The sequence below is a fragment of the Oncorhynchus nerka genome, linkage group LG4 (genome assembly GCF_034236695.1).
Source record: "Oncorhynchus nerka isolate Pitt River linkage group LG4, Oner_Uvic_2.0, whole genome shotgun sequence".
NCBI classification, from domain to species: Eukaryota; Metazoa; Chordata; class Actinopteri; order Salmoniformes; family Salmonidae; genus Oncorhynchus; species Oncorhynchus nerka.
The window spans coordinates 13,943,065-13,970,940 of NC_088399.1; the positions used below are offsets into that span (position 1 = coordinate 13,943,065).

General features: G+C 42.0%; 2 protein-coding genes across 4 annotated transcripts in view; one reads left to right on the forward strand and one right to left on the reverse strand.

Annotated features, from left to right (window-relative positions):
• Positions 1–2,476: 2,476 nt before the first annotated feature.
• lmnb1 (lamin B1) lies at positions 2,477–23,427 on the forward strand. 2 transcript variants are annotated; one of them, XM_029647109.2, is made up of 12 exons: positions 2,477–2,569; positions 2,869–3,248; positions 13,025–13,181; positions 14,064–14,189; positions 16,980–17,150; positions 17,637–17,762; positions 18,090–18,310; positions 18,742–18,970; positions 19,710–19,814; positions 20,105–20,224; positions 21,152–21,256; positions 21,522–23,427. In XM_029647109.2, exons 2-12 carry the CDS (start codon positions 2,884–2,886, stop codon positions 21,561–21,563), a joined length of 1,767 nt encoding a protein of 588 aa, XP_029502969.1. In that variant the 5' UTR covers positions 2,477–2,569; positions 2,869–2,883; the 3' UTR covers positions 21,564–23,427. The 2 variants fall into 2 exon arrangements, with proteins under 2 accessions (XP_029502969.1, XP_029502963.1); XM_029647103.2 differs by having other exon boundaries at positions 2,543–2,649.
• A 774-nt stretch (positions 23,428–24,201) lies between these two features.
• Positions 24,202–27,876, reverse strand: part of marchf3 (E3 ubiquitin-protein ligase MARCHF3) — a 24,680-nt gene continuing 21,005 nt past the window's right edge. For both annotated transcript variants that reach the window (XM_029647128.2, XM_029647117.2), the window contains 2 exons: positions 26,916–27,125; positions 24,202–25,819 (listed from right to left, as the gene is read on the reverse strand). In XM_029647128.2, the coding sequence (XP_029502988.1) occupies positions 25,661–25,819; positions 26,916–27,125 (369 nt within the window). In that variant the 3' untranslated portion in view covers positions 24,202–25,660. The remainder of the gene's footprint in view (positions 25,820–26,915; positions 27,126–27,876) is intronic.

Below are 27,876 nucleotides of genomic sequence, written 5' to 3' on the forward strand. Positions count from 1 at the left end.
ACCTCAATGCGCTACAGAGGGTGGTGAGTACGGCCCAGTACAGCCCTGGAGCTGAGCTCCCTGACATCCAGGAACTCTATACCAGGCGGTGTCAGAGGAAGGCCTTAAAATAATTCTAAGACTTCAGCCACCCAAGTCATAGACGGTTCTCTCTGCTACCACACGGGAAGCGGTAGAGTATACCAAGTCTGGACCCAACAGGACCCTGAACAGCTTCTACCCCCAAGCCGTAAGACTGCTAAACAAGACTGCTAAATAGCTATTCAAATTGCTTACCTGCATTGACCCTTTTTTGTACTAACTCTCTTGCACGGACTCTATGCACACACACTAGACTCTACCCACAACTCACACATACTTACACTGACACCCCAACACACACACACACAAAAGACATATGTCCACACACATATAACATGCGCACACATGCATACGGACCCCTCACACAAACTTTTACACTCCCCACATGCACTGCTGTTACTGCTATTATATATCTTGTTGCCTAGTCACTTTACCCCTACCTATATGTCTATAGCTACCTCAATTACCTTTTACCCCTGCACATCGACTCGGTACTGGAAAACCCCGTATATAGCCATGTTATTTTTTACTCATTCACTGTGTATTTATTCCTGGTTTCACTATTTCTATTTAAAAAATATATATATTTTACTTTGTATTGTTGGAAAAGGACCCATAAGTAAGCATTTCACTGTTAGTCTAAACCTGTTGTTTACGAAGCATGTGACAAAATAGCATTTGATTGATTGATGCCTTGAATCTGTTTAGGAGAGATAGGCATCACAAGGAGAAGTGAAGGTCAGCCTGTAAAAGGAAAGTAAGTTGCATTACATCGTGTCAAATAATGTGCTTACACCTCCAACTGGTTTCAGTCAAAAGAGGGTGTCTGCAAAGTCCATCTTGGCCCCTCTGACCAAAACCTTTTAGAGGCCTGTCAGGATTTGCTTTATAAAATGCTATCATCATCAAATATATTTGTTCATACATTTATCTTTTAATTTTATTTTGTAATCAAGCTTTTGTTTGTTATCGAATGTTATGTCATAATTGTAATCTTATTTTTTTTTAAATGTAACCTTTATTTTATCAGGGAGTCATACTGAGACCAATGTGTCTTTTACAGATGAGACCTGAATAACATAAATGACAGAAAATACATCAAAATATAAATACAAGCAGAAAGAATAAAATGAAAAGAAAGTTACAATTATGATAATAAGAAATAAACACCATGCAACTTTAACAAACCCCCCAAAATACAGGCAGCTTCTGTACAAAGGTCCTATACTGTGAGATGCATGTATTGATTCATTACCATATTGTCAGAGTACAGTAGACAGACAGCAGACATGCCAGGAAATACAAGCCTGAGGCAGTGAACAGGGTTGACTGTAGACAAAATAAAGTGTCAATGTGTCCCACAACTGTACAGTACTACACCTACAGTACATGTTCTGTACTACCCCATATTAGACACAGATCAATAGATTTATAGATTTTTTTAAATATTGTGATGTTTTGTGGATTGTATGAATGATCTATTCACTCACTGGCATATTTAAAATAACACCAATGACAGAGTTACTACTTTGATTAGGCTACTTGAGAGCAATGACAAGCCTATAAACTTCTGTGTAATATCTTGGAAACCCAGAGAAAAGATCTCTTGACTAGTATGTTATTTATCACATGCCCTGTTAAGCCTTGTTGTCACAGGAGTTGGTGGCACCTTAATTGGGGAGGGCAGGCTTGTGGTAATGGCTAGTGCGGAATTAGTCGAATTGTATCAAATACTGTCATTCCATACGCTCCTTTACAGCCATTATTATGAGCTGTCCTCCCTCAGCAGCCTCCACTGCTTGTTGTTGTCTGTCGGTGCTGTGAAGTTGACCATCTGGCAGGAGCTCTTGTGGTAGCCTAGTGACAGGTGTGATGGGGGGCTTATATACTTTTACATAGGCCTACATGCCTTCACAGTTTACAACACTACACTGAGCTTACCAACTCTGTTAATTAAATCTTTCAAATCTTTCATATGAGGCAAGAGGTTATAGCTTAAATGGTCATCATCAAAACATACATTTTGTGTGTGTTATGTAGCCTACACTAAAAGTGTCACAATGGACTACAAATTAAATATTTAATAATATGGATATCTAATTAAATGCTAAGTAAATCCATAAAAATTAAATATTAGGCCATATATATATATATAAGAAACCTCTGTATTTTATACGACACACGCATAAATATATATACATATATGTTGCATAAAATACAGAGGTTTCTCATACTGACCACGTGTGGTTGTTTTAGTGGTTATTGTGGCGCAACATTGGATACATTGTGGGAGGCAACCGTCCGCCTAGGGAGTACACGATGCGCAGCATGAAAACGCATTCCATCTATTTTGAATTTTGTCTCGAATGCTAAAGTTGAAAGGACATATTGCGTTGCATGTTACCATTGGTTGGTTGAGGTCACGTTAGTTTTACATATTCATGAGCGGCCATATTCGTCAAGCCTGCTTTCTTTTGGTTGAGACAAAGTAAGATACTTGCATGAGCTTGGCGGCTTTCTTATATTTCTAACCCCATTCCACCGCCTGCCTGCTTTATATTGCATTACGTGAGCTACTTTTGGTTTACTTCCTTCTGTTGTAAATTGATGTATTTTGTAACCTTTTTTGTTGTTGCTTAGGTTAGCGGATAAGCGACCTGTATTTCATGTCCTACAGCTTTGCCAAATTTAGTCTGCCGTGGTCATAATTTTCCCACCGTTTAAAATATATATTTTGTCGTTTTTAAACCGTATTTAATTGAATGTATATTTCTCTATTTGATTCAGCATTTTTGCTTCATAATGGCAACCGCAACTTCAACTCCGGCCGGCCAAAGAATAAGCACCCGCTCGACCGCCGGTAGCACTCCATTGAGCCCCACGAGGATATCCAGGTTGCAGGAGAAAGAAGACCTCTGCAATTTGAACGACCGTCTAGCCATTTATATCGACAAAGTCCGGAGTCTAGAGTCCGAGAACAGCGTTCTTCACCTGCAGATTTCTGAGAAGGAAGATGTAAGAACCCGGGAGCTTACTGGTTTGAAATCACTGTATGAAACCGAGCTCGCTGACGCTAGAAGATCTCTCGATGACACCGCCAAAGAACGCGCGAGGTTGCAGATTGAATTGGGAAAGATCAAATCCGACCATGAGCAGTTATTGCAGAAGTAAGTAACTTATTTTATTTACGAGAACATTTGTTGAAATTAGGCCTATGTGAAAATTCGCCGAAGTGTTGCACATTTGTGAATGAATTGCAACATTGGAGCCAAGTGGTTGCAACATCAGACCGATAACCTCGGTAAAGTTGTTTCAAATGTATCCAATTTCTTTACTGTTCACGAATGGTCTACCCACGAGAATGTGAACAAGTAGCCTACGTTGAAAACACACAGTTTGTTTGTTCCCTTTTATAACTGGTTTTAGTAGAACACTAATGTATACAAACAACTTTTATTCGTTTTTGTTTTTCAATTGAGTCAGTTTTGTTTTCCGTATAAATTCAAGCATGGGTGTTACTGTCTTTTCCAAGTGCCACACCTTTTTGATAGGAATTAAGGTAGGCGCCCCTCCCCCATCCTAACGGTTGAATGGATCTCATAGCGTCATTGTCTCAATCTTGAAATCTGAGCCATTCCAAGCGACCACTGCCCATCAAAATACAACTTGAGTGTATACAAACTCATTGTTTGTCATTTGTTTTCTATCAAAAAGTAACATGATACAATATAAACTCTTATACGACATAATTTCTATAGTATCCTACTAAAGTGGACTGTAACTCCAAAATCATGACTTTTCAAATAAAATTTTGTCACATGTGCTGACTACAACAGGTGTAGACCTTACAAGGAAATGCTTACTTTACAAGCCCTTATCTCACTTGGCATTTGAGCCCTTGGTGCTGTAAATGCTTTTGGGCTTGGTCACTTGGTGCTGTAAATGCTTTTGGGCTTGGTCACTTCACTTTCTACTTTTCTCTACTAACTTCCTGCCTATAAAGTTGTAAGCTGTAAAACATGCAGGGAATGTTGTGGTTCTCCCGAGGTGTAGATGGCCCAGAGCTATTTGAGTCAGGGAGAGGATTCAGAAGTAGTCATTCCCACAACAATTATTCATAGTCATCGAAGGAAGAGGGGAATGAAATGAGCCAATGATTATGATGAATGTTGTAGGAATTTACTACAGTACCACATGAACTGTCCACTATCCTTATCCCCACCCTCTGGCTGCATGTAAATGCTGTAAGTCAATGGTACGAGAGGCAGGTAGAAGTCACTTGACAAGTCTGAATGACTGTTTACGCTTGATTGCCACAGACTTGTTTTGGTGTTTAGGGCTAACAAAGTAGCATGTACATGTGACTTTAAAATCAGTACGATAATTTTCTACTGGCTGGTTACAGTTAGTATATTAGAGGCGTTGACTCATTTGGATAATATCCACACATTTACAGCCCTTGAGTTTGTCTAAGAATAAAAACAACCAGTACATTCATATCAATTGAAAGTATAGGTAAAATGCTGATTTCGCCCATCTCAGAGTTCACAGTAGACCCTTTCTGTGTTTGCAAACATTGTCGCATGAGGGCAGCAGATCAAGGAGGAGTTCTTAAAACACCAGCAAAATTAGCCTCTTTACATGTTGTTTACGAGTGCATTTCAAGCTACTTTTGGATTTTAATGCTGTACTGTTTAATGTTTTGTCATCGCAAATTATTAAACTTTAAAAAACACTTCAACCAGTAAAATAGCTCTGTCTAACTTTTGCTACAGACTATATAAATGAGCGTTAGCATTCTAGCTAACAAATGCTGCATCCAAAATAGTTACTTTGCAAAGATCACAACCAAATATAATCTTAGTGACAAGCAAGAATCAAAACATCGTAAGTGTATGAGAATCGCAAAAAGTTATTTTTAGAAGTAATACAAATGTAAATCTAGGCTATGTTGAATGGGAACAGATGGCGACGGTTATCTGACTGCCATCGAGTGTTCGCGCGCATATCTGCGTGACGTCAGTGTGTCAACTGGAAAGGGGTCTATAATCCGCAAACCAATTCCTGACGTCTTGCCTCTTTCCTCTAATGCTTTATCCAATTATTTGCTCATTTGCATACTCTATTGCCAGATAAAAAAGGCTTGTTTTTTTTTGGGCAGAACTAGACTGGGGTCAGTTTGGAAGACTGTCCAGATGGGCAATTTGAATATTCAGAAGTAATTAAGCTTTTTGTACTATTCCTGATCATGTGATTATACAGTCACATGGCAGGTTTTGTTAGCCTATAAGAGGTCATTTGAACAGCAATAAAGTTCACACACATACTACTATTCCATATAGATTTCTATTGGGGAGTGTTAAAACACGTTACTTCCTGATCAGCAGTCTACTGTTGACAACATGCATTTACAGTACACATGGTAATGCGATGTCCGCTCTGTGAGACGCCTAAGACTGCACTACAGGGAGACAGGACGGACAGCTGATCGTCCTCGCAGTGGCAGACCACGTGTAACAACACAGGATCGGTACATCCGAAGATCACACCTGCGGGACAGGTACAGGATGGCAACAACTGCCAGAGTTACACCAGGAACGCACAATCCCTCCATCAGTGCTCAGACTGTCCACAATAGGCTAAGAGAGGCTGGGCTGAGAGTTTGTAGGCCTGTTGTAAGGCAGGACATCACCGGCAACAACGTCGCCTATGGGCACAGTCCCACCGTCGCTGAACCAGATAGGACTGGCAAAAAAGTGCTCTTCACTGACGAGTCACTGTTTTGTCTCACTTGGGGTGATGGTCGGATTTGCGTTTATCGTCAAAGGAATGAGCGTAACACTGAGGCCTGTACTCTTGAGCAGGGTCGATTTGGAGGTGGAGGGTCTGTCATGGTCTGGGGCGGTGTCACAGCATCATTGGACTGTGCTTGTCATTGCAGGAAATCTCAACACTGTGCGTTACAGGGAAGACCTCCTCCCTCATGTGGTACCCTTCCTGCAGGCTCATCCTGACGTGACCCTCCATCATGACAATGCCACCAGCCATACTGCTCGTTCTGTGCATGATTTCCTGCAAGTCGGGAATGTCAGTTCTGCCATGGCCAGTGAAGAGCCCGGATCTCAATCCCATTGAGCACGTCTGGGAACTGTTGGAACGGAGGGTGAGGGCTAGGGCCATCCATTCCCCCCAGAAATGTCTGGGATCTGCAGAGGTGCGTTGGTGGAAGATTGGGGTACGGGCAAATCTGGTAAAGTCCATGAGGAGGAGATGCACTGCAGCACTTAATGCAGCTGGTGGCCACACCAGATACTGACTTACTTTTTTGATTTTGCACCCCCCTTTGTTCGGCACCCATTATTCCCTTTCTGTTAGTCACATGTCTGTGGAACTTGTTCAGTTTGTATTGGAGGTCGACCGGTTAATCGGAATGGCCGATTTAATTAGGGCTGATTTTCAAGATTTCATAACAATCGGAAATCAGTATTTTTGAGCACCGATTTGGCCGATTGTATTTATAATATATATTTTTAACACCTTTATTTAACTAGGCAAGTCAGTTAACACTTTTATTTTTAATGACAGCCTAGGAACGGTGGGTTAACTGCGTCGTTCAGGGGCAGAACGACAGATTTTCACCTTGTCAGCTCGGGGGATCCGATCTTGCAGCCTTACAGTTAACTAGTCCAACGCTATAACGACTTGCCTCTCTCTTGTTGCACTCCACAAGGAGACTTACGCGAATGCAGTAAGTCAAGGTAAGTTGCTAGCTAGCATTAAACTTATCTTATAAAAAACAATCAATCATAATCACTAGTTAACTACACATGGTTGACGATATTACTAGATATTATCTAGTGTCCTGCGTTGCATATAATCTTACTGAGCATACAAGTATCTTAAGTATCTGACTGGGCGGTGGTAGGCAGAAGCAGGCGCGTAAACATAAATTCAAACAGCACTTTCGTGTGTTTTGCCAGCAGCTCTTCGTTGTGCGTTAAGCATCACGCTGTTTATGACTTCAAGCCTATCAACTCCCGAGAGGAGGCTGGTGTAACCGACGTGAAATGGCTAGCTAGTTAGCGCGCGCTAATAGCGTTTCAAACATCACTCGCTCTGAGCCTTAACATGGTTGTTTCCCTTGCTCTGCATGGGTAAACGCTGCTTCGAGGGTGGCTGTGGTTTTTCTTGTTCGAGCCCAGGTAGGGGCGAGGAGAGGGGCGGAAGCTATACTGTTACACTGGCAATACTAAAGTGCCTATAAGAACATCCAATAGTCAAAGGTTAATGAAATACAAATGGTATAGAGAGAAATAGTCATATAATTCCTATAATAAGTACAACCTGAAACTTCTTACCTGGGAATATTGAAGACTCATGTTAAAAGGAACCACCAGCTTTCATATGTTCTGAACAAGGAACTGAAACGTTAGCTTTCTTACATGGCACTTACTTTCTTCTCCAACACTTTGTTTTTCATTATTTAAACCAAATTGAGAATGTTTCATTATTTATTTGAGGCTACATTTATTTTATTGATGTATTATATTAAGTTAAAATAAGTGTTCATTCAGTATTGTTGTAATTGTCATTATTACAAATAAATGTAACAAAAACAAAATTGGTCATATTAATCAGTCTTTTTTGGTCCTCCAATAATCTGTATTGGCGTTGAAGAATCATAATCGGTCGACCTCTAGCTTTAACACCTGTGCTCTGTAAAAATGATGGTGGCCATATGTTGTCATTTTGTAGTCTAGACTAACGTTAGAACATTACTCGTTCCACTATGAAGATTTGAATGCGTTGTCGCTGAAGATGAAGTAGCAGGCAGTTGCACTGAAGTGTGTGCAAACACATGGTTTACTGGTTCCTCAGAACATCTGCCTATAGTGGCTTTGCACAGCTATGCATATTTGCCCTCAAGACTTTGGGACGTAGCAATTTAAGAAATGCATTTCTACACGTGATTCGCAAAGGGAACATTCCACAACTCCTCCTTTCTCACACAACTTGGAAATGTATCACATTTTTCTACAGCCTATGATAATAATTTTGTTTCTCCCTCTTGGCAAAGTATGGCGACAAACATGTGACATCTTTTAATTGAACTAGGAAGTGTTGTTGGAAGCCATTTTGATTGACTGAAGCATCAAGCAGACTCTACACCTGTTGGAAGATTACATTGAACAACAGATGCCCATTATTTGCCAGTAATCCTGCTGCAGCATGTGCCATTGACTCCAGTCTCCAACTGTCTCTTTCCAGCCCAGTACTCTCTAGATAACCTGAACCTCATTTTATGTTAAGTTGACAAACTTCTATCAAATAGTCCACATCTTGGGGAAATCAAGCTAGACTAGTTGAAAGTTAACCTTGCTTGAAATAGTTTTACTAAACTTTTGGACTAGCCTTAAAAAAAGATTGCAGTATGCAGAAAGTACTGTCTAAAATATATATATATATTTTTTACTGCATTAATTTTGCAGTATAACTGCAGTTCAACTATAGCACACTGCAGTTATTCTGTCATTACTGTGTCCAAAATACCACAGTTAACTGCTGTGTAGTTTCAAAACGGCAATATTTTTTGGGTACTGTACTCATGTCGTAGTATGGAATGTTAATGGAGACATTTCTGCTCAGCCCAGTCAATGCATGCATGAAAGTCCTCTGATACTAGTCATATTCGACCAGTTCTGAAACCGGGCCTGTCTGAAGTTTTGCTACTCTAATGAATTCTTCTCTCCAGTACTCTGGGTAGTTTCAGTGCATGGCATGGGTGGGTTGGAGGTTGTGTGCTGTGGTGGCAGGACATGTTGGATATAAAATTGCTTTTCAACACTCAGCAAAGAGTGACATGGCAGCTGCAAGATGTCTGTGTTCGGTCCCCCTCATTGAACCAGTTGTTCAGCCCATTTCCTACAGAAAGTAGCCTTTTGTCCAGCTCTGCCAACCAAGCTAGCAGCTACTTTGCTTACATTTAAAACAGTAGTGCTTGGCCACCTTGTGTACTTTTCAATGTGTTGCATTTGTTGGGTTATGTCGTTGGAATACTGAACAAAAATATCAATACAACATGTAAAGTGTTGGTTTCATACGCTGAAATAAGAGCCCAGAAATGTTCCGAACGCAGAAAACTTATTTCTCTCATTGTGTGTACAAATTTGTTTAAATCCCTGTTTGTGAGCATTTATCATTTTGCCAAGATAATCCATCCACCTGACAGGTGTGGTATATTAACACTGATTTAAACGGCATGATCATTACACAGGTGCACCTTGTGCTGAGGACAATAAAGCCCTGTTTCCACTGGCACTTAAAGTTAGGGCCAAATTCGAGCTGGGTCGAGGGAAACCTGGGCCAGTGCAGCACAGTTTCACGACTGCTGCCAACTCTATTTAGAATTAGGTCTGGTGACACCATTACTATGCAACCACCAAGCTGATCACTGCTGGATGCTGACACCGTTTATATACCTCGTCTGAGCTTGTTGCTGTTGGCTACCACATGGACAAGCCATACTGCAGTAGTCAGACATGACATAAATTACCACCATAGTTGGATCCTTAATTTTTGCACTACACAAACTTATGAGAAGTCAGCCCTCATGCAATTTGTTAGCTAACAAATCAGTTTAAACATGCTAGCTAACGTGAGCTAACAGGAATTTTAATGGCCAGGTCATTGAAAGCTAGCTGTCATCTGGTTTGCTTGGTTAGCTCGCTAGCTAATGCCATGGCAAACAAGGTAGAAATGAAGCTATGTTTAGCTAATGATGACGTCAGAGCGTCCAACCTGCTTCATAACCGCAGACCACGTGTAACCACACCTGCCCAGGACCTCCACATCCGGCTTCTTCACCTGCGGGATCGTCTGAGACCATCCACCCGGACGGCTGACACAACTGGATTTGCACAACCAAAGAATTTCTTCACAAACTGTCTCAGGGAAGCTCGTTGTCTTGACCCGACTGCAGTTCAGCGTTGTAACTGACTTGTGGGAAAATGCTGACCTTTGATGGCCACTGGCATGCTCGACAATCATGCACGTTGTGGATGAATCGCAGTTTCAACTGTACAGGGCAGTTGGCATTGTGTGGTCGAGTGGTTTGCTCATGTCAACGTTGTGAACAGAGTGCCCTATGGTGGGGTTATGGTATGGACAGGCAGAAACTGTGGACCACAAACACAATTGCGTTTTATCGATAGCAATTTGAATGCACAGGGATACCGTGACAAGATCCTGAGGCCCATTGTCGTGCTATTCATTCACCGCCATCATCTCATGTTTCAGCGTAATGCTCTGCCCCATGTTGCTAGGATCTGTACACAATTCTTGGAAGCTGAAAATGACCCAGTTCTTCCATGGCCTGTATATTCACCAGACATGCCACCCCTTGGGATGCTCTGTATCAATGTGTATGACAGCGTGTTCCAGGTCCCGCCAATATACAGAATTCGCACAACCATTGAATAGGAGTGGGACAACATTACACAGGCTGCAATCAACAGCCTGATCAACTCTATGCAAAGATGTCTCGCTGCATGAGGCAAATGGTCACACCAGATACTGACTGGTTTTCTGATCCACGCACCTACTTTTAAAAAATCTGTGATCAACAGATGCATATCCATAGATTAGGGCAGAATGGAATTATTTCAAGGGACTGGTTTCCTTATTCAAATTCAATCAATTGTATTTATAAAGCCCTTGTTACATCAGCCGATGTCAAAGTGCTATTCAGAAACCCAGCCTAAAACCCCAAACGGCAATCAATGCAGATTTGGAAGCACGGTGGCTATTTTTGTAAAGCAAGATAAATCGCGCCCCTAGCGCAGGTACTGGGAAAAACAATGAAGCACTCATTAACTATAGAATAAAGTAAGCCTGCCACTACGTAGGAACATGTTATTGTTGGTCTTTGTCTGAAAGAAGCAGCTTTGTTCTTCTGTAATGCATTTAGTCTACCTAGAGAATTCATCTGTAACATGAAAGCCTGTGTCGGATAAGACATTTTCCCCCCTGCATTCAGCTGTGTGTGAAATACCAGACATTCCCCCTGTATTCCACACAGTGTGCTCTACCTACGCATACCTCATGCCCCCAAGTCGAGTGTGAGACAGGAAATGCCAGCGCTCGGCAGGAATGCTTCCCTCCCATTGACATATACACAACACGCCTCCCTTTAAAAAAAAAAAAATCTTCATTTCAAACACACCTGGCATCCGCAAAGCTTTACACCTACATCATGTGATGTTTGTAAAATCCTCAGTGGCTACTGGTGAAATAACTCCACCCCTTTTCCCCTTGAACTCTCTACTGTTCCAGAAGCACCATTACATTGACCTTTTAGACATGTATTTACTGCATGTTTGAATCATCCTATGATCCTAGTCAGTACTAGGGTTAAATATTTTCCTGTTATAAATCTTCCGTCCTGAGAGTAACTCACTTTTCTCCCACGTTTTATTACATTTTTATTTGGCCTTTTTAACTAGGCAAGTCTTAAGAATCAATTATTTTTTACAAATCCCAGACGACGCTAGGCCAATTGTGTGCCGCCCTATGGGACTCCCAATCATGGCCAGTTGTGATACCCTGGTTCGAATCCAGGTTGTGTCTGTAGTGACGGCTCTAGCACTGCGATGCAGTGCCTTAGACCACTGTGCCACTCGGGAGCCCCACTCGGGTAACCCGGTATTTCCCGCCAAAAACCGGAACTGTCTTACAAAAGCATTATTAAAGTACACTACATAAAGTATGTGGACAAACCTTCAAATGTGTGGATTTGGCTATTTCAGCCACACTTGTTGCTGTCAGGTGTATAAAATCGAGCGCACAGCCATGCAATCTCCATTGACATTGGCAGTAGAATGGCCCGTACTGAAGAGCTCAGTGACTTTCAACGTGTCACCGTCATAGGATGTCACCTTTCCAACAAGTCAGTCAAACCCTGAGCATTGATGATTCACCATGCAGAGGCCGTGGAGAAGCCAAATTTAGACATATCGTATCATTTAACAGTTCCATTTCACGCTGTTCATAGAAATAATTTCTTATTTACCGGTTTCTCCATTATTCATCCCAGGAAAGGGGGAGTGGTTTTGGGGGATAAATCTCGGTAACCGGGTTCCCGCCATTCAACCCCAGTCAGTACACAGCGTGAACTCCGCAGTATTGTATATGGAGGGCACCGCCCAGAGGAGGACTGCTATGTTGGTCTCATCTGGAGCCTTCATACTTAGCGGTCTAGATATGAGCCTCAACAAATAGCCAATAGAATAACCTCATCCTGTTTCCCTTTCTGCTACTCAGAGCAGTCAGTTGTGTGCACAGGAACTCCAGATTGAATGTGGAGTTTGATATTAATCTCAAACCAAATATGGCCTGTTGCACTTGAATTATGGCATGAGAAATAGCAGATTTTCTTTCAGTGAAATCACAGGATACGTTATGAGATGCTGTTTACGTTTGACTGTTTATGTAGCCTGGGTAAATACGGCAAATCTACGCTCATTATTACCATGGTCGGCTTTAACCAGGCTAATTTAACCGGTTAGTTCACCCAAATGTCCAATTTACTGTGACGTTATGGTTTGCCAGTGAGCAATCCTTAGATCCAATGGACTTTTGCAACCCTACGGTTTATGCTATTTCAATTGAAGACAACAGGCCTCGTGTCTTGGTATTTGAATACCAAGAGAAATGGTGATCTGATGACATCACAACACTCGCCATCCTAACTAACCACCCCTGCAAGGCTATGGTATGCAACGTTGCTGATATGTTTCACGTGTTTTTACTCAAAGGCACCTTTATGACTATATGACAATGGGGACTTCAGTCATTGAAATCCCCTCTTGGCGTTTTAAAACACACACACACTACCTTCATGGCTGGGCCGTACTCAATGCTGCTGTGCCTCCACTTTTGCCTGCAGCTTTGCCAAGAAGGAGTCTGATGCGGCTGGCGCCCTGGCCCGGCTCAGGGACATGGAGACCCAGCTGAACTCGAAGGAAGCGATGTTGGCCACCACACTGTCAGAGAAGAGGGCCCTGGAAGCCAGCCTGGCTGACCTGCAGGGAACTGTCCAGGAGGTAAACGATCAAACGATGATGATAACGATACTTTTCATTTGTAACAGGCTTACCTCAAAGTGATGGCAGTATGGATGAATCAGACAAAGATAAGTTACTGTTTACGTTGTCTAACTTTTTTCCTATCGTCAAGATTGTGATTTGTCATGGCAGCTGTTGGTCAGCCTATTGATGACGACGCTGCACTGAAATTGCCATGCTTAAATGCAATCATCTTTATACAATTTGTTTTCAAAATGATGACATTGAATAGTTCAATTGTTGCTTGAGTGAAACTTACTGTTGACGAAGCCAACTATCGTGTGTGTGTATATATTTATTTATTTATTTCTATATGTATTTATTCATATTTATTTATATATTTATTTATTTTGTGTGTATATATAAACAGCACTTGTTGTAATAAATTCACCTGGAAGATGAGTTGAAACAGATCTCACAGCTGCTGAGCACATTTAGATAAGGTCTCCATCCAAATGTCTGAGGAGATTTTGCATCACTAACCAGAAGGGGGCAATCTAACGCTCCATCTTAATTACATTGTTAAGAGGCTATAGGAGGATGGGATCAGTGTAATGGCTGGAATGGAATTATGGAATGGAGTCAAACACATCGAACATATAGAAACCAAGTTTTATTCCAGCTATGAGCCCATCCCTTTTATAGCTCTTGCACACACACGTACCCAGTCTTGTTCTTTCCTAAACCTTATACAGTATATCGGATTTTAACTTTGCGGAATTGGAGATCTTCTTTGCCATTTACGATCTGCAACATTTTGACAATTTAACTCCGTTGTCTTTTCATAGTCCACAACAACTTCAAAACATCCAGTAGATTAGAACTCATTCACGTATTAACCCTCTTGTTCTTCTCCTACAGTTGGATTCTGGTCTGATCTTTGCCAAGAAGCAGCTGGGAGAGGAGACTCTGCTTCGCATCGACCTGGAGAACCGTTACCAGAGCCTGTCTGAGGAGCTGGAGTTCCGCAAGAACATGTTCGAGGAGGTCAGAGAATTGTCCAACACCTCCATTAGTTATAGCACAGCTGTCTTTTTTAGTGGGAATGTTTGGTGCAGCAAAGGCAAATCTCACAGTATACTCAACAGCAGGTTGATGACGTGGACAGTTTTCAGTATAAAGACTGCTTAACCAGGGTAACTGAGGGGAAAGGGGACATACACTACCGTTCAAAAGTTTGGTGTCACATAGATTTTTAATTTTTTATTGTCCATTTTTAAAATAACATGAAATTAATCAAAAACAGCATAGACAATGTTGTAAATTACTATTATACCTGGAAACGGCCGATTTTTAATGGAATATCCACATCGGCGTACAGAGGCTCATTATCAGCAACCATCACTCCTGTGATCCAATGGCACGTTGTGTTAGTTAATCCAAGTTTATAATTTTAAAAGGCTAATTAATCATTAGGAAACCCTTTTGCAATTATGTTAGCACAGCTGAAAACTTGTTCTGATTAAAGAATAAATAAAACTGGCCTTCTTTAGACTAGTTTGAGTATCTGGAGCATCAGCATTTGTGGGTTTGATTACAGGCTCAAAATGGTCAGAAACAAAACTTTCTTCTGTAACTCGAGATATGAAGGCTATTCCATGCGAGTAATTGCCAAGAAAGTGAAGATCTGGTACAACGCTGCGTACTACTCCCTTCACAGAACAGCGCAAACCGTTTCTAACCAGAATAGAAAGTGGGAGGTATAGTTTGAGAAACAGACGCCTCACAAGTACTCAACTGGCAGCTTCATTAAATAGTACCCACAAAACACCAGTCTCAACGTCAACAGTGAAGAGGTGACTCCGGGGTGCTGGCCTTCTAGGCAGAATTGCAAAGAAAAAGCCATACTTGACTGGCCAATCAAAATACAAGATTAAGATGGGCAAAATAACTGATGCTGGATAGAGCACGATTGGAATTAGCCTTTTAAAATCTTAAACTTGGATAAGCTAACACAACGTACCATTGGAACACAGGAGTGATGGTACGCCTATGTAGATATTCCATAAAAATCAGCCGTTTCCAGCTATAATAGTCATTTACAACATTGTCTATGGACAGATGAATCTAAGTTTTAGGTGTTTGGATCACAAAGAACATTTGTGAGACGCAGAAAAGATGCTGGAGGAGTGCTTGACGCCGTCTGGCAAACATGGTGGAGTCAATGTGATGGTATGGGGGTGCTTTGGTGGTGGTAAAGTGGGAGATTTTTACAGGGTAAAAGCAATCTTGAAGGAAGGCGATCACTCCATTTTGCAACGCCATGCCATACCCTGTGGATGGCACTTACTTGGGGCCAATTTCCTCCTACAACAGGACAATGACCCAAAGCACAGCTCTAAACTATGCAAGAACTATTTAGGGAAGAAGCAGTCAGCTTGTATTCTGTCTATAGTGGAGTGGCCAGCACAGTCACTGCATCTCAACCCTATTGAGCTGTTGTGGGAGCAGCTTGACCGTATGGTACGGGTACGTAAGAATTGCCCATCAAGCAAATCTAATTTGTGGGAGGTGCTTCAGGAAGCATGGGGTGAAATCTCTTCAGATTACCTCAACAAATTGACAACGAGAATGCCAAAGGTCTGCAAGGCTGTAATTGCTGCAAATGGAGGATTCTTTGATGAAAGCCAAGTTTGAAGGACAATTATTTCAATTAAAAATCATTATTTATAACCTTGTCAAAGTCTTGACTTTCCATTTTGCAACTAATTTCATCTATGTTTTCATGGAAAACAAGTGACCCCCAAACTTTTGAACGGTAGTGTATCTTATGTGAATCAGGTATAGAAGTATAGTATACAGGGCTTGACAACACTTGTCCTAAAAAGTGAAAATATATATAGACTGACAAGAAGAATATATATTTGAGTTGTCCAAATGTGATTTGGTTTACTTGTCCAATGTCAAACAATTACTCTGATCAGACTTGGCTCTGTGTCCTCTGGATGCAACAGTTGAGTATGCGATGTTGAGTACGGCACAATGTTATGGTAAAACAAGCCACCCCACACACGTGGTCAGTCTCAACATGCCTGTAGCGTTATATTGCTAAGCAGACCCTTCAGAGTGCCATATGGTCATACACCTTTCCCTGAATGTGTGTACTACCTTGAACCAGAGCCATGTATTTAGAGTTGGGCTAACTTTTAGAATATGGTTCTAATTATAGACATTGTTACAAACATAATGATTGTGAAAAGGAGATCCTGAACATGGCTGTTTGTTGGCGCATTCCTTGGGCTGCTCCTTTATTTTAACTAGGCAAGTCAGTTAAAAACAAATTCTTACTTACAATGACGGCCCACCCCGGCCAAACCCTCCCCTAACCCGAACGACGCTGGGCCAATTGTGCGCCGCCCTATGGAACTCCCGATCACGGCCGGTTGTGATACAGCCCGGGATCGAACCTGGGTCTGTAGTGACGCCTCTAGCACTGATGGTGCCTTAGAGCGCTGCGCCATTCAGGTTCCCTTTGGATTGTTCCTGGTTGCTTCCTCTGAGATGCAGAGGCTGAGATCTAAAAAGTGTTGTCTTCTCCTTTTCATGAAGGTGAGTTTGTTAGGTACTGTTCAGGCAACCCTAGCTCATTTTAAAGGCTTATGTCTTCGTCTGAGACTGTTTTTAGTGTATGGGCTCTTGTCCCAATTCCCCTACTGAATACCTAGTACTTCCTTTAAAAAGGGTTTCTCCTTCTGAGGAATGGAGGAACCCACAGCAGGGCAGACATGTCGCTACAATGACCCCTAACCCCCCCCCCCTCCCCCGTCTGTGTTGTAGGAGATCAAGGAGACAAGGAGTAGACACGAGACTCGTCTGGTGGAGGTGGACTCTGGCCGGGCTGTGGAGTACGAGTTCAAGCTGGCCCAGGCACTGACTGAGATGAGGGGGCAGCATGACGAGCAGGTCAAACTGTACAAGGACGAGATGGAGAACACTTACGTGGCCAAGGTGAGACAGAAAACACACTCTACCTGTTAACTTGTGGCCAAGGTGCAAGGCAGAAACACAACATCCAAGATCCTTGATGCAGACTGGAGGGCCCATTATTGTTTGGTCATATACCAAGGCTTTTAAGAGATTCTGTTCCTGACTTGCTGTGGTATTGACCATAAAGTTAACCTCATTTCAGTGGGTCTCGCCATGCTGGGGTGACCTATTGGGAACATTGCATGTAAATCTGTGTCAAACTTACTAGTTGTTGGATACCAGCAAAGTCACGTCATCAAGCGCAGCGTTACACAGCAAATCTAAAAAGACACATTTTCTGGTGTTGCACTTCCTCTCTGGCTGGTCAGGAAGCCCTCTCTGTGACGTTCACTTCCTCTTTGTGAGGCGTTGCACTATCCATCCTTCCGTATGTGTGAAATTAACATTGTTTGTACCCACACAACCCATTTTAACTCTGCTCTGTCCTCCTGTGTACCCCGGGGGCAGCTGGAGAACGTGCGCCTGTCGTCGGAGATGAACAGCTCGTCGGCCAGCATGGCCCGTGAGGAGCTCCGGGAGTCGTGCCTGCGTGTGGAGAGCCTAGCCTCCCAGCTGGCCAGCATGCAGAAAGAGGTGAGACCTCATTAATAAAATGTACTGGAAAGGTGTTTTTACATGATTTGAGGTGACGGTGGTACCATTATTACTATCTACTGACAATGGTTACGATGCTATCCAGTTACTTTTTAAAGAGGTTGATGGTTTGGACTACACATTTAGACTAGAGCCTGATACTTAAACTAGCCAGAATGCAAAAAGGGGTGAGAGATGATATGGAGGATACAGGAGTAATGTTACACAGGAATAACAATGTTGAGGTGAAATGAACCTGAACACATAAATGTGTCTAACTTGTGTGTCCCACTGAACACAACCCTAACCTGTAAAATATCTCTCTAGACCCGTGGATGGCAGGACCGGATCCACGAGCTGGAGTCAGCCCTGGCCCAGGAGAGGGACACCAGCCGCAGGATGCTGGGGGAGAAGGAGCGGGAGATCGCAGAGATCCGGGCCAAAATGCAGATGCAGCTGGACGAGTACGAGCAGCTGCTGGATGTCAAATTGGCCTTGGACATGGAGATCAATGCCTACAGGAAGCTACTGGAGGGAGAGGAGGAGAGGTGAGGGTGAAGAGAGACACATACAGAGATCAATGCCTACAGGAAACTACTGGAGGGAGGAGAGGAGAATGACTCATGCAACAGTCACACTTATGCACACAATTCTGCATGAATGCGGATGTAAAAATTGACTTTAGGGTGGTGGGGAAACCAACACATAATTCAGATACAATCAGTGTCATCTTCTCTTTGGAGTGGAGCGCTTCAATGTTTGGCTCCTCTCTCCTGTTCTGGGTCAGGTCCCAGGCTGATGTCGTGTTTAAAAGTTGTGTAGGTAGTGTTCCAACTGGCCAGACATGTACACATCGATGTAGATTCTTCATGCAGGAGAAATGTTAACTTCCCAGCTTGTCGTTGAGCTGTTACCGAGAATATAATGGTGTTAATTTAATGAATCTCTCATACCCAATCTTTCTCTCTCCCTTCACTAGACTGAAGCTGTCCCCCAGCCCGTCGTCCCGTGTCACCGTCTCCCGTGCCCAGTCCAGCTCTCGCAGCGTGCGTACCGCCCGGGGAAAGAGAAAGCGTGTGGATGTGGAAGAGCAGGAGGCCAGCAGCTCCGTCTCCATCGCCCACTCCGCCTCCACCACCGGCCCAGTGTGCATTGATGAGCTCGACACTGACGGGAAGTTCATCCGCCTGCACAACACCGCCAATGAGGTGAGGGTGGCAGATGAGTGGGACGCGCACTGTGCTATCTAATGTTCTTGCGTACATTTGAATGTGTTTGCATTTGTTCTCAAACATTAGTGTGCGCTCAGACACATGTTTGACAGCAGAACTTCACCGGTAATGTAACTTTTTAACTAGGCGAGTCAAATTGTTATTTAATAATGAAGGCTGTGTTCCAGATTGTCTATAAACCATTTGTACGTCTGATTGCAACATCCTATCACTGACATTTGAAACGCTTGTCCAGGTGTGAGATGGTGCATGACTGCTTTGCAGATTGTCTGTAACGCTGTCTGGAACACAGCCATAGTGTTGAGCATGTGTTGTGCAGACATGACAAGGTGCTCAACTGCATCTGAGCCTAGCAACTCCAACTCGCTGCGCGGACCCCATTTCTTTCTCCAGCATTTCTGGTGGCCCCTCCTCCCTCCCCAAATCTAATCTCACAACCTTAAAATTAAGAGAACCAGTATACATTTTCAATTTTATTTCGAATTATATTTTCTGAAACATAATTTACTTCCACTGCAATTCCCCCAACCCTGACTGCAAATACTACAGCTTAAACCACATCCTGTGGTATTATCACTTAAACTATACGCACAGAGTTAATCAAACTCGTGGCCAGGGCTCCCTTGAAAAAGAGATTAATGTCAGTGGTACCGTAAATAAAGGGTACATATAGTTATTATAATGAACTCGTGTGTACTTGTGTCCTCTTCCCCAGAACCAGGCCATGGTGGGCTATGAGCTGACCAGGACCATCGGAGAAGTTTCTGCCACCTACAAGTTTACTCCCAAATATGTCTTGAAGGCAGGCCAGAAAGTCACGGTAAGACTGCATTTTCTGCTAGTTAATACACAGGAAAGTAGATATTAATTATGTTGCTTCACTGTGGTATAACACTGTAGAGCAGAGTTAGATTTATCAATGGTGAGGAGGAACAACAAGCAGATATTTGATAATGGCTGTATGGGTAGATTTCCTGGACATAGATTAAACCTAGCCCTGGACTAAAGAGCACTTTCTATGGAGAATATCCATTTTAGAATTGTAGCCTGTTTAGTTACTTTACATCACATTCCCATAACCTTGAAACCTGTGTTTTCTCTCTGTCCCAGGTGTGGGCGTCCAATGCGGGTGTGGCCTCCAACCCCCCCACAGACTTGGTGTGGAAGAGCCAGGCGTCCTGGGGAACAGGGGAAGATGTCCAGGTGCTGCTGCTCAACCCTCAGGGAGAGGTACAGAACCTTTAATCCACCTTATGTAGCATTTATAAAGGATTTATGGAGGGCTGAGTTATTGTTAAGTTGTCTCTTTAACTTCTTGACGCTACCCATCCCGGGATAATTGTCATCAACAACCGCTGAATTTCATAGCGCCACATTCAAATAATATTACTACAAATATTTATATTCATATAATCAATATAGCAGAAAACACAGTTTAGCCTTTTGTTAATCTACCCGTCGTGTCAGATTTAGAAAATATGCTTTACAGCGAAAGCAATCCAAGCGTTTAAGTTTATCGATCGCCGACAAAACATTATGTACATCTAGCATCAAGTAGCTTGGTCACGAATCAGAAAAGCAATCAAATGAATCATTTACCTTTGATCTTCGGATGTTTTCACTCACGAGACTCCCAGTTACACAATAAATGTTCCTTTTGTGTATTCTATCCTAATCTGTCAATTATATGCATATTCTAGCATCTGGTCCTAAGAAATAGGCCGTTTACTTTGGGAACGTTATTTTTCCAAACAAAAATAGTGCCCCCTAGCTTCAAGATGTTAAAGTGGGCCCCATATGATATTTCTGTCTTTGGCCCTGTCTATAAACAACCCCTAGTCTGCTGTAATCGTTTTTTTACCAGCAGGTGGTGCCCTGTTCCACCTTTTACTGCTGCTGTCAGAGCAGTATTCTAATCAGCTTTCCTTAGTCCCCTGGATCCAATGTTATGGAGCGTAACGCACCTACGGAACGTAGGGTGGTGTTCCGTAGGGTGGTGTTCCGTAGGGTGGTGTTCCGTAGGGTGGTGTTCCGTAGGGCGCACTGTAGATTTAAAAAATATTTCTTGCTGGACAAGTTCCTGTAGTCCCTCGTTTCAGTTAATTTTCTTCCGTTCGGTGCCTAATGAACACAACCGTGGTTTCTTCCTGTTTCCAGGAGGTGGCCAGGAGGAGCACCTCGTACAAGACAGCCATGGAGGAAGATGATGATGAGGATGACGAGGGAGTGGAGGTCATTGAGGAAGATCTCTTTCACCAGCAGGTAAATGGACTTTATGGATAACCATAGTTATTTTCAGCAATTAAATATTTCTTTGGATTAGAATTGAGTAATTATGGACTGAAAGAAAATCACTGCGAGGAGAAAGCCCATGCGACACTGTCTTGCAAAAATCACCATGTTTGATAGTTGTTTTAGACTGACCGAGAATATACTGTGGTATTGGCATCCAACTTTTTTCAACAAAATATTTTTTTGTTGATATTGTGTAGATCGACTGAAATGTGGTTGTTTTGTGGCTTTCCAGGGAGACCCACGTGCCACCAAGAGGGGTTGCTCCATAATGTGATCTTACCAGTACACCCCCACCCCTTCACACCCCCCTCTCTCAACCAGTCTCAGCTGCCAACCGAACTACCACAGAACTATTTTGTATCTTTTTAGTGTATTATAAGAACCGTGTGAATTTCTATTCTGCTCTTTTTAGTTTGAAATTCCTCATATCTCAAGATTGTAAAACTGTTTTTCTTTTCTTCCCTACATTATTTTTTTATGTGTAATCCTAAAATGAACCATCACTACTTGCATTTTTCTGAACCAAATAATGTTTTCTAGTCCCAGTAGTTTCTTTTGTAGAGTATTACTTTGGACAGCTCTGTGCAGGAGAGGCAGCTTGCAGAATGAATCTGTACCTCGAGGTGCTGTGACTTTGTTTTGTTTTTACATCTGATTTTCGATAAATATAACATTTTAATGGCCTCTTTTATAGAAGGTAATTTTATTAGTGTTTTTTTTTTCTCTCGCTCAGATACTAGTTAGACAGCCAGGTTGTTGCATACTTCAGAATGTAGTTAATGTTTATGTGAAACTAGAAAGAATAAAGCTTTCCAATTTGAAAGAAGCACGCAGCTTTTCGAAATGGTCCTCCATTCGTGTACTTATGGATGACGGCTTTTGGTATTGCAGGTATTGGCGAAGTTTGTCTGAACGTTACACACTACACCACAAGGTGTCAGTGTTCCATTAGCTAAATTTCCATCCAATAGTTGAGATTTTCACATGAATATTCTGAAGTCAGCATAGAAAAAATGTGGCAATTTTCCCACCAGGCGTGTTTCCATCAAACTGACTTGCTGCGGATAAAAGGCTGTGCGTGACGATGTAGTGTTTCCTGTATCGAACAAAAAAAAAAACATGCATTTCCATAGCATTCAACTCTAAAGATTGTTTTATTTCCTTGGTAGTAGGCTACATCGCGTGAGTCCCAAGTTTACTGCGACGTGATGGTTTTTATACAAATATTTGCTCATAAAAGCATTTCAACCGCAATTATCACAATTTCACTGACAAAATATCTCACCTTGCCTAGTTTATTTTGTTGTTGACATTGGGACGTTTTACTGACACATTTGCTGTTTCCTTAGGGCCTGTCGTAACTTTTTTTTCATCCGGTCATTCATCTGCATGGAATGGTTGGATGGAAACCAGGTTACTGAGAAGAATTTCCTGTCTGCTATATTCTTCATGTATTTGACTCGATATTCTACAGCCAAGACTGTTTTACAAGACAATGCTGTATACTACCAGTTGACTCTGTGGGAAAATTGTTTTCATTTTATTTAATTGTATCACATCAGCTTTGATGCAGAAATGGCTAATTCGAGCCTGCTGTCTTGGTCAGATTTTCTTCCAGGAGCCCCTTTTGAAAAAAATAAACCACTAATTGCTGGATCCATGTCTGGTACAGGTTTAATGTCCATATAATAGCTTGGCGTTAGCTTAATGTGTAAAGGGTTAGTATTTTCTGTAATAACAAACTCAGCCAGCAGCCAAGTAATAGTTAAAGATGGCTGTTTTGGCATTATTCCTCAAACCAATGGGTCTGTGATCATGATTGTACTCTAACAAATGTCAATTGAAGATTTATCAATTTTGAATTTAGCATGACTGTGTATACTCATGTTAACTTATGAATCTGAATGCAAAAATGCGTTTTTATGCTGTACTAGACATACCTTTTCAGAAACTCAGATTACCTTGCCAATATTTCTTAAGTCATTTGGGCGTCGGTCATATGCATACATTTAACATTTTAGAGGACCGATTTTTATTTGCTCCATCAGATTTGTGGTCATATGCATGCGTTGTTTGACTTTCTGTAACCTTCACATTTAATGAAAAAATAAACTATTGATTTTGTTGTATTTCCATTACACAGGAATATTGTATAACTTAAAAAAAAATCTTTGACCATATTCGAAGTGTATCGTATAGGATTACATGTTTAGTCAGTCATCTTGATCCTACATCAGCACTCCTCCTTTGAGATGCTTTGTGAATAAAGGGGCCCTGATCTGTTTGATGGTTATTCTGAAGCAATTGGGTCATGGCTAGAAGGATTCTGCTTTTGTCAAATTAAAGTCCTATTTGACATTTCGTAGCAGGTTAGAACATACGCAGCAAGTTAGGATGATTTAATGTAGTGGGTTAGGAGAATTAGGGAAAGGGTTAGCGTTGGCTCAAATGCAAACAAACAACATTTGTCAAGCTGGATCCCATCTAGCCAAGATCAAGCAACTGGGGTGCAAATGGGAGACATGGAGGGATCAAACAGAACTTATCCAATCAAACTAGTTTTTGTTCCAAAACATTGTCAGTTGCAAAATGTTTTTCTAGATTGTGCACTGATGAATACACCCCTATCTAGTGTTATCTAGCCTTTTTGTTTTTTAAACCCATTCTTTTTTTGACTTAATGTAGTCTTTATTTCTCTTTTGAATAGAGAACAGTATCCTATCCTTTTCTATGGCTTGGCACTTGAAATTGTATTCAATAATGCTTTATGAAAGTCAAGTAATACTCCTTGCATGTTCAAATCGGAGTATGCGTTAAGGTTACCAATCTGACACTATCTGGAAGGATGGTTGTGAGCTGATTCAGTTAATCACTTTAAAGGAAATGTAACATTTAGAACAGCTCCGGAGTCCTTTAAGTTCATATTTTTATTGGAAACAGCTGATAAAATAACCGTAGAGAGAATACATTTGATCAAACTGCCACCCCGACACACACAAACATAACGGAAGTTTATTCCACTTCACCAACAAGCTCAAAGTGAAGCCTGAAATGTAATCAAATGAAGATGCTGAAGAGTTAAATAAGTGCACCATGTACTCAATGATAATAAAAAAAATACTTTGATAGTTTAATGCATCTGGTATAACAAGAAGTTCTCTAGACAGAAAATGTAAGTGTTTTTGGCCCTTCTAATCAACCTGAATAGTCTTGGCTAGGCGATACAACCATTTCTAGGAAGAGAACTATCACAAAATACTTTACAAGGCAGTGACTACAAAATCCTTGAACAAAAGAAAATCATTAACACAATGACATATGACCATGAGTCAAAGATGGGATGTCTAACAAACACAGCTATTTGGAAGTGAAGTGAATGACTAACACTAACATATACCACAGTCAACCAGTTCTCAACTGAGACCAATATTGTATATTTCACACACAACTACTTTGTAGCCAAAATATAAATGAATTCAAAATGTCCCTTTTGTTATGTTAAGGTCAACCTCAATGTTCTTCAACTGTTAATGGTGTTCTTATCTAAGGGGAGGACTTGCAAAGAAAGACTGAGCAGCTAGTATAGGCCTACATCAACCTGTGCCCTGTTTAACACTCCACAAAGCCTGTCTTAAGTTGGATCGTGTTCAGCAGGGCACACCGTAGTGAAACGTTTGAAATACTTTTGAAACAGAATGAAAAATGACTAGTCCCCCACTGTTTCAGTAAGTTCTCTGGTGCATAATGAACATGACCTTGGTTTGAAGCACAGAGACCCATACATGTAAAGGTAAGAGTTTAATACTATGTAAAATACTGAAGTAGTTGAAGTACTTATTTACACTCTGGGCTTTGATTTGTTGATTGGTAGAATGTGACTAATATAGTAATGCTATACACAGGTTTATGTTGGTATGTTATATGAACCAGATAATGTTTTCTGCACTTCACAGGAATCACCAATCACAGCATATGGTCACAGTAGCAAACTTTTCCTGGCTGTCCTTCAGTCCAAATGCTTTATGACCAACTACGCACTCCACCACTTCTATATCACCAAATGTACCTGTCCATCCCTGTATGACATTTTGGTGGCAGTGGTGGGATGTAATGCTGCATTTTGAGTCCAAAATGAATGCTTCACCGAAGAGAAGGTCTCTGTTGTACAGTAACTCTACCGCCTTAGTAAATGTGTGTTTAAACCATTCCTAGGTGCCCATTAATGACATTTGGTGGCAATTCCACACTTGTGTGGGCACTTCAAAGTTCAGCACTGGAGGGCACCAGAAGCAAATACTGTTCTGGCGCCTATGGAACTACCCCCATTCTTCCTCAGTGTTTCTCCTTCATGGCTTTTGAAGAAAGGGCTGCTCAGACAATAGTCTCTTTGGATGGCCATTTTTCACGAGATGGGCCTCGTGAAGAGGGCGGAGCAGACGGTTCACCATGTGACCTGGGGAGGAGAAGCACCACCCTCTGATTGGTCTGCCGCCATTCGTTGTACAGCCGACAGTGATACCTGAGCGACACCTGTGGTAGAGAGGCAAATTCAGGCTTAAATACTGTATATACTGTACCCATTACTGTAATGCATTATGCAAGCCCAAACAAGTGGAAGAGGAAGATGTTGGGGCGGCAGATAGCCTACTGGTTAGGGCGTTGGGCCAGTAACCGAAAGGTTGTTGAATCTAATCCCCGAGCTGACAAGGTAAAAATCTGTCGTTCTGCCCCTGAACAAGGCAGTTAACCTACTGTTCCCCGGTAGGCTGTCATTGTAAATAATAATTTGTTCTTAACTGACTTGACTAGTTAAATAATGGTTAAATGTTTAAAAACATTTTTTTTTAAGCCCCTAGACCAGAGATGGGCAGCTGGCAGGCTGCATGCGACCGCCCCTTTTGAAGGCCCTCTGATCAATCCATTAAAAAAAAAATGCAGTCTCAATTTACCAAGTTAGAATAGTACAGTACACAAGGTGAAATTTGGTTGTGCATCAGCAGTTTATTTTGTGTCAGTCACTGATAGTCACTCAATTAGCCAATGTCAGCTAACTTTCAGATTGGTAAATTAGTCTAGCAGCCAGCTATCTGGGGGGTACGAAGACCTGCAAGCAACTGCAGCCCCTCATGATGAGTTCAGTTTTTTTTTTATCCTCACCCCCATCAAAGTTGCCCATCCCTGCACTAGACACTGGTCTGATGTTGGTTTTGTGTTGAGTAATGTCTAGAATTAATTGGGACAGGGTAAGCTGATCCTAGATCTGTGCCTAACAGCATCTTTTACCATGAGCAAACCAAGTGGCTGACTAAAAGTGCTAAATTCCCAGGGTTGCATTCCTATTTCCTGCATAGCACCCTGAAAAGAGGATCCTACAGTATACACAATAGGAATGGAGGATCCAGAGAGTCAACTAATGTTTATACTTGTTAGATTGTTTTTTACCAGTCAAATGGCTTGTATGTGTACTCCTTATGAGGCATTTGAGAATAATGCGATGTATCTGTGCAAGGGTTTTGCGTCACAGACACATCCAAGGGAAAACGGGAACGAATTTGCTGCACAAGAAACGCCCAAAATCAGTCTGACCTCTGCTGAGATGTACTGGCTGTCACCCTCCACCACTCACCAGGGTCCAGAAGAGGTAGATGGTGAAGAGGGCCACGGTGAGAGCGATGAGGCCCACGGCCTCCAGGCGGCTGGAAAAGTGCAGGTGGTCCACGGCCCCCCGCAGACACAGCCACCCGGAGATTGTGGCCAGAGGCGTGATGAGCAGGAAGCACACCATGTCGCCGAACAGCGTCCGTTTTTCCTGGCGCAGGCCCGGGTTACGCACCCACTAGAGACGGAGAGAGGAGAGAAAATGTCACGTTTGCTGACAACCGAAACATCAATCAATGGGCGAGTCAATGCCACATTTTCATTTGTGCCGAAATCAAAATTAAACAAAGTTCAACAGGCTATGTTGTGAAATAGGCTTGTTGAAGTCTTTATAGACGGGTTGGCTGACAACGTCATGAAAATGATGCGCGTGCATCGACACTAAATGTGTAATGTGATAGGTATTTTAACTTTGCTATTTTTTAACACACCAAAAAAGCATTTGATTGATTAATAAAATATTTTGTCACTTGTCTTTCTCAAATGAAGGGGGTGATGACGCAATCTTTGCGAGAGGAAGGGAATCTGATTTCATTGTTCCTCAGCTCGCGACTCAACACTTAATTCAGGATAAATGGAGTTAGCCTACCCAGGAGGATTCATTGCCATATAAATGTACCTGGCTAAAATATGAGCCACTTTCTTGGTATTGGTTATCCCGAGTTGAACTCAATTGACCAAAGTTACCTCGCTAATTCCTCAAACCAGGTATGTACTGTAGTATAGGGCTCTGGTAACCACCCTTGGGTTCTCGAGGTTTTGTGACAGTAAATTCCATATTTGCTCAGCTAACCCCAGTGTATTGTTTTATGGTCTTCCAGCTAACAGGAACAGTGTATTGTTTTATGGTCTTCCAGCTAACAGGAACAGTGTATTGTTTTATGGTCTTCCACCTAACAGGAACAGTGTATTGTTTTATGGTCTTCCAG

What these genes read in the sequence shown, in the direction of transcription:
- lmnb1 (XM_029647109.2), top strand. Translation starts at nt 2,884, where the DNA reads ATGGCAACCGCAACTTCAACTCCGGCCGGCCAAAGAATAAGCACCCGC. An exon ending in TGCAGGGAACTGTCCAGGAG is followed by an intron (nt 13,182 to 14,063) that starts GTAAACGATCAA and finishes CTTCTCCTACAG; the next exon opens with TTGGATTCTGGTCTGATCTT. An exon ending in AAGATCTCTTTCACCAGCAG is followed by an intron (nt 21,257 to 21,521) that starts GTAAATGGACTT and finishes GTGGCTTTCCAG; the next exon opens with GGAGACCCACGTGCCACCAA.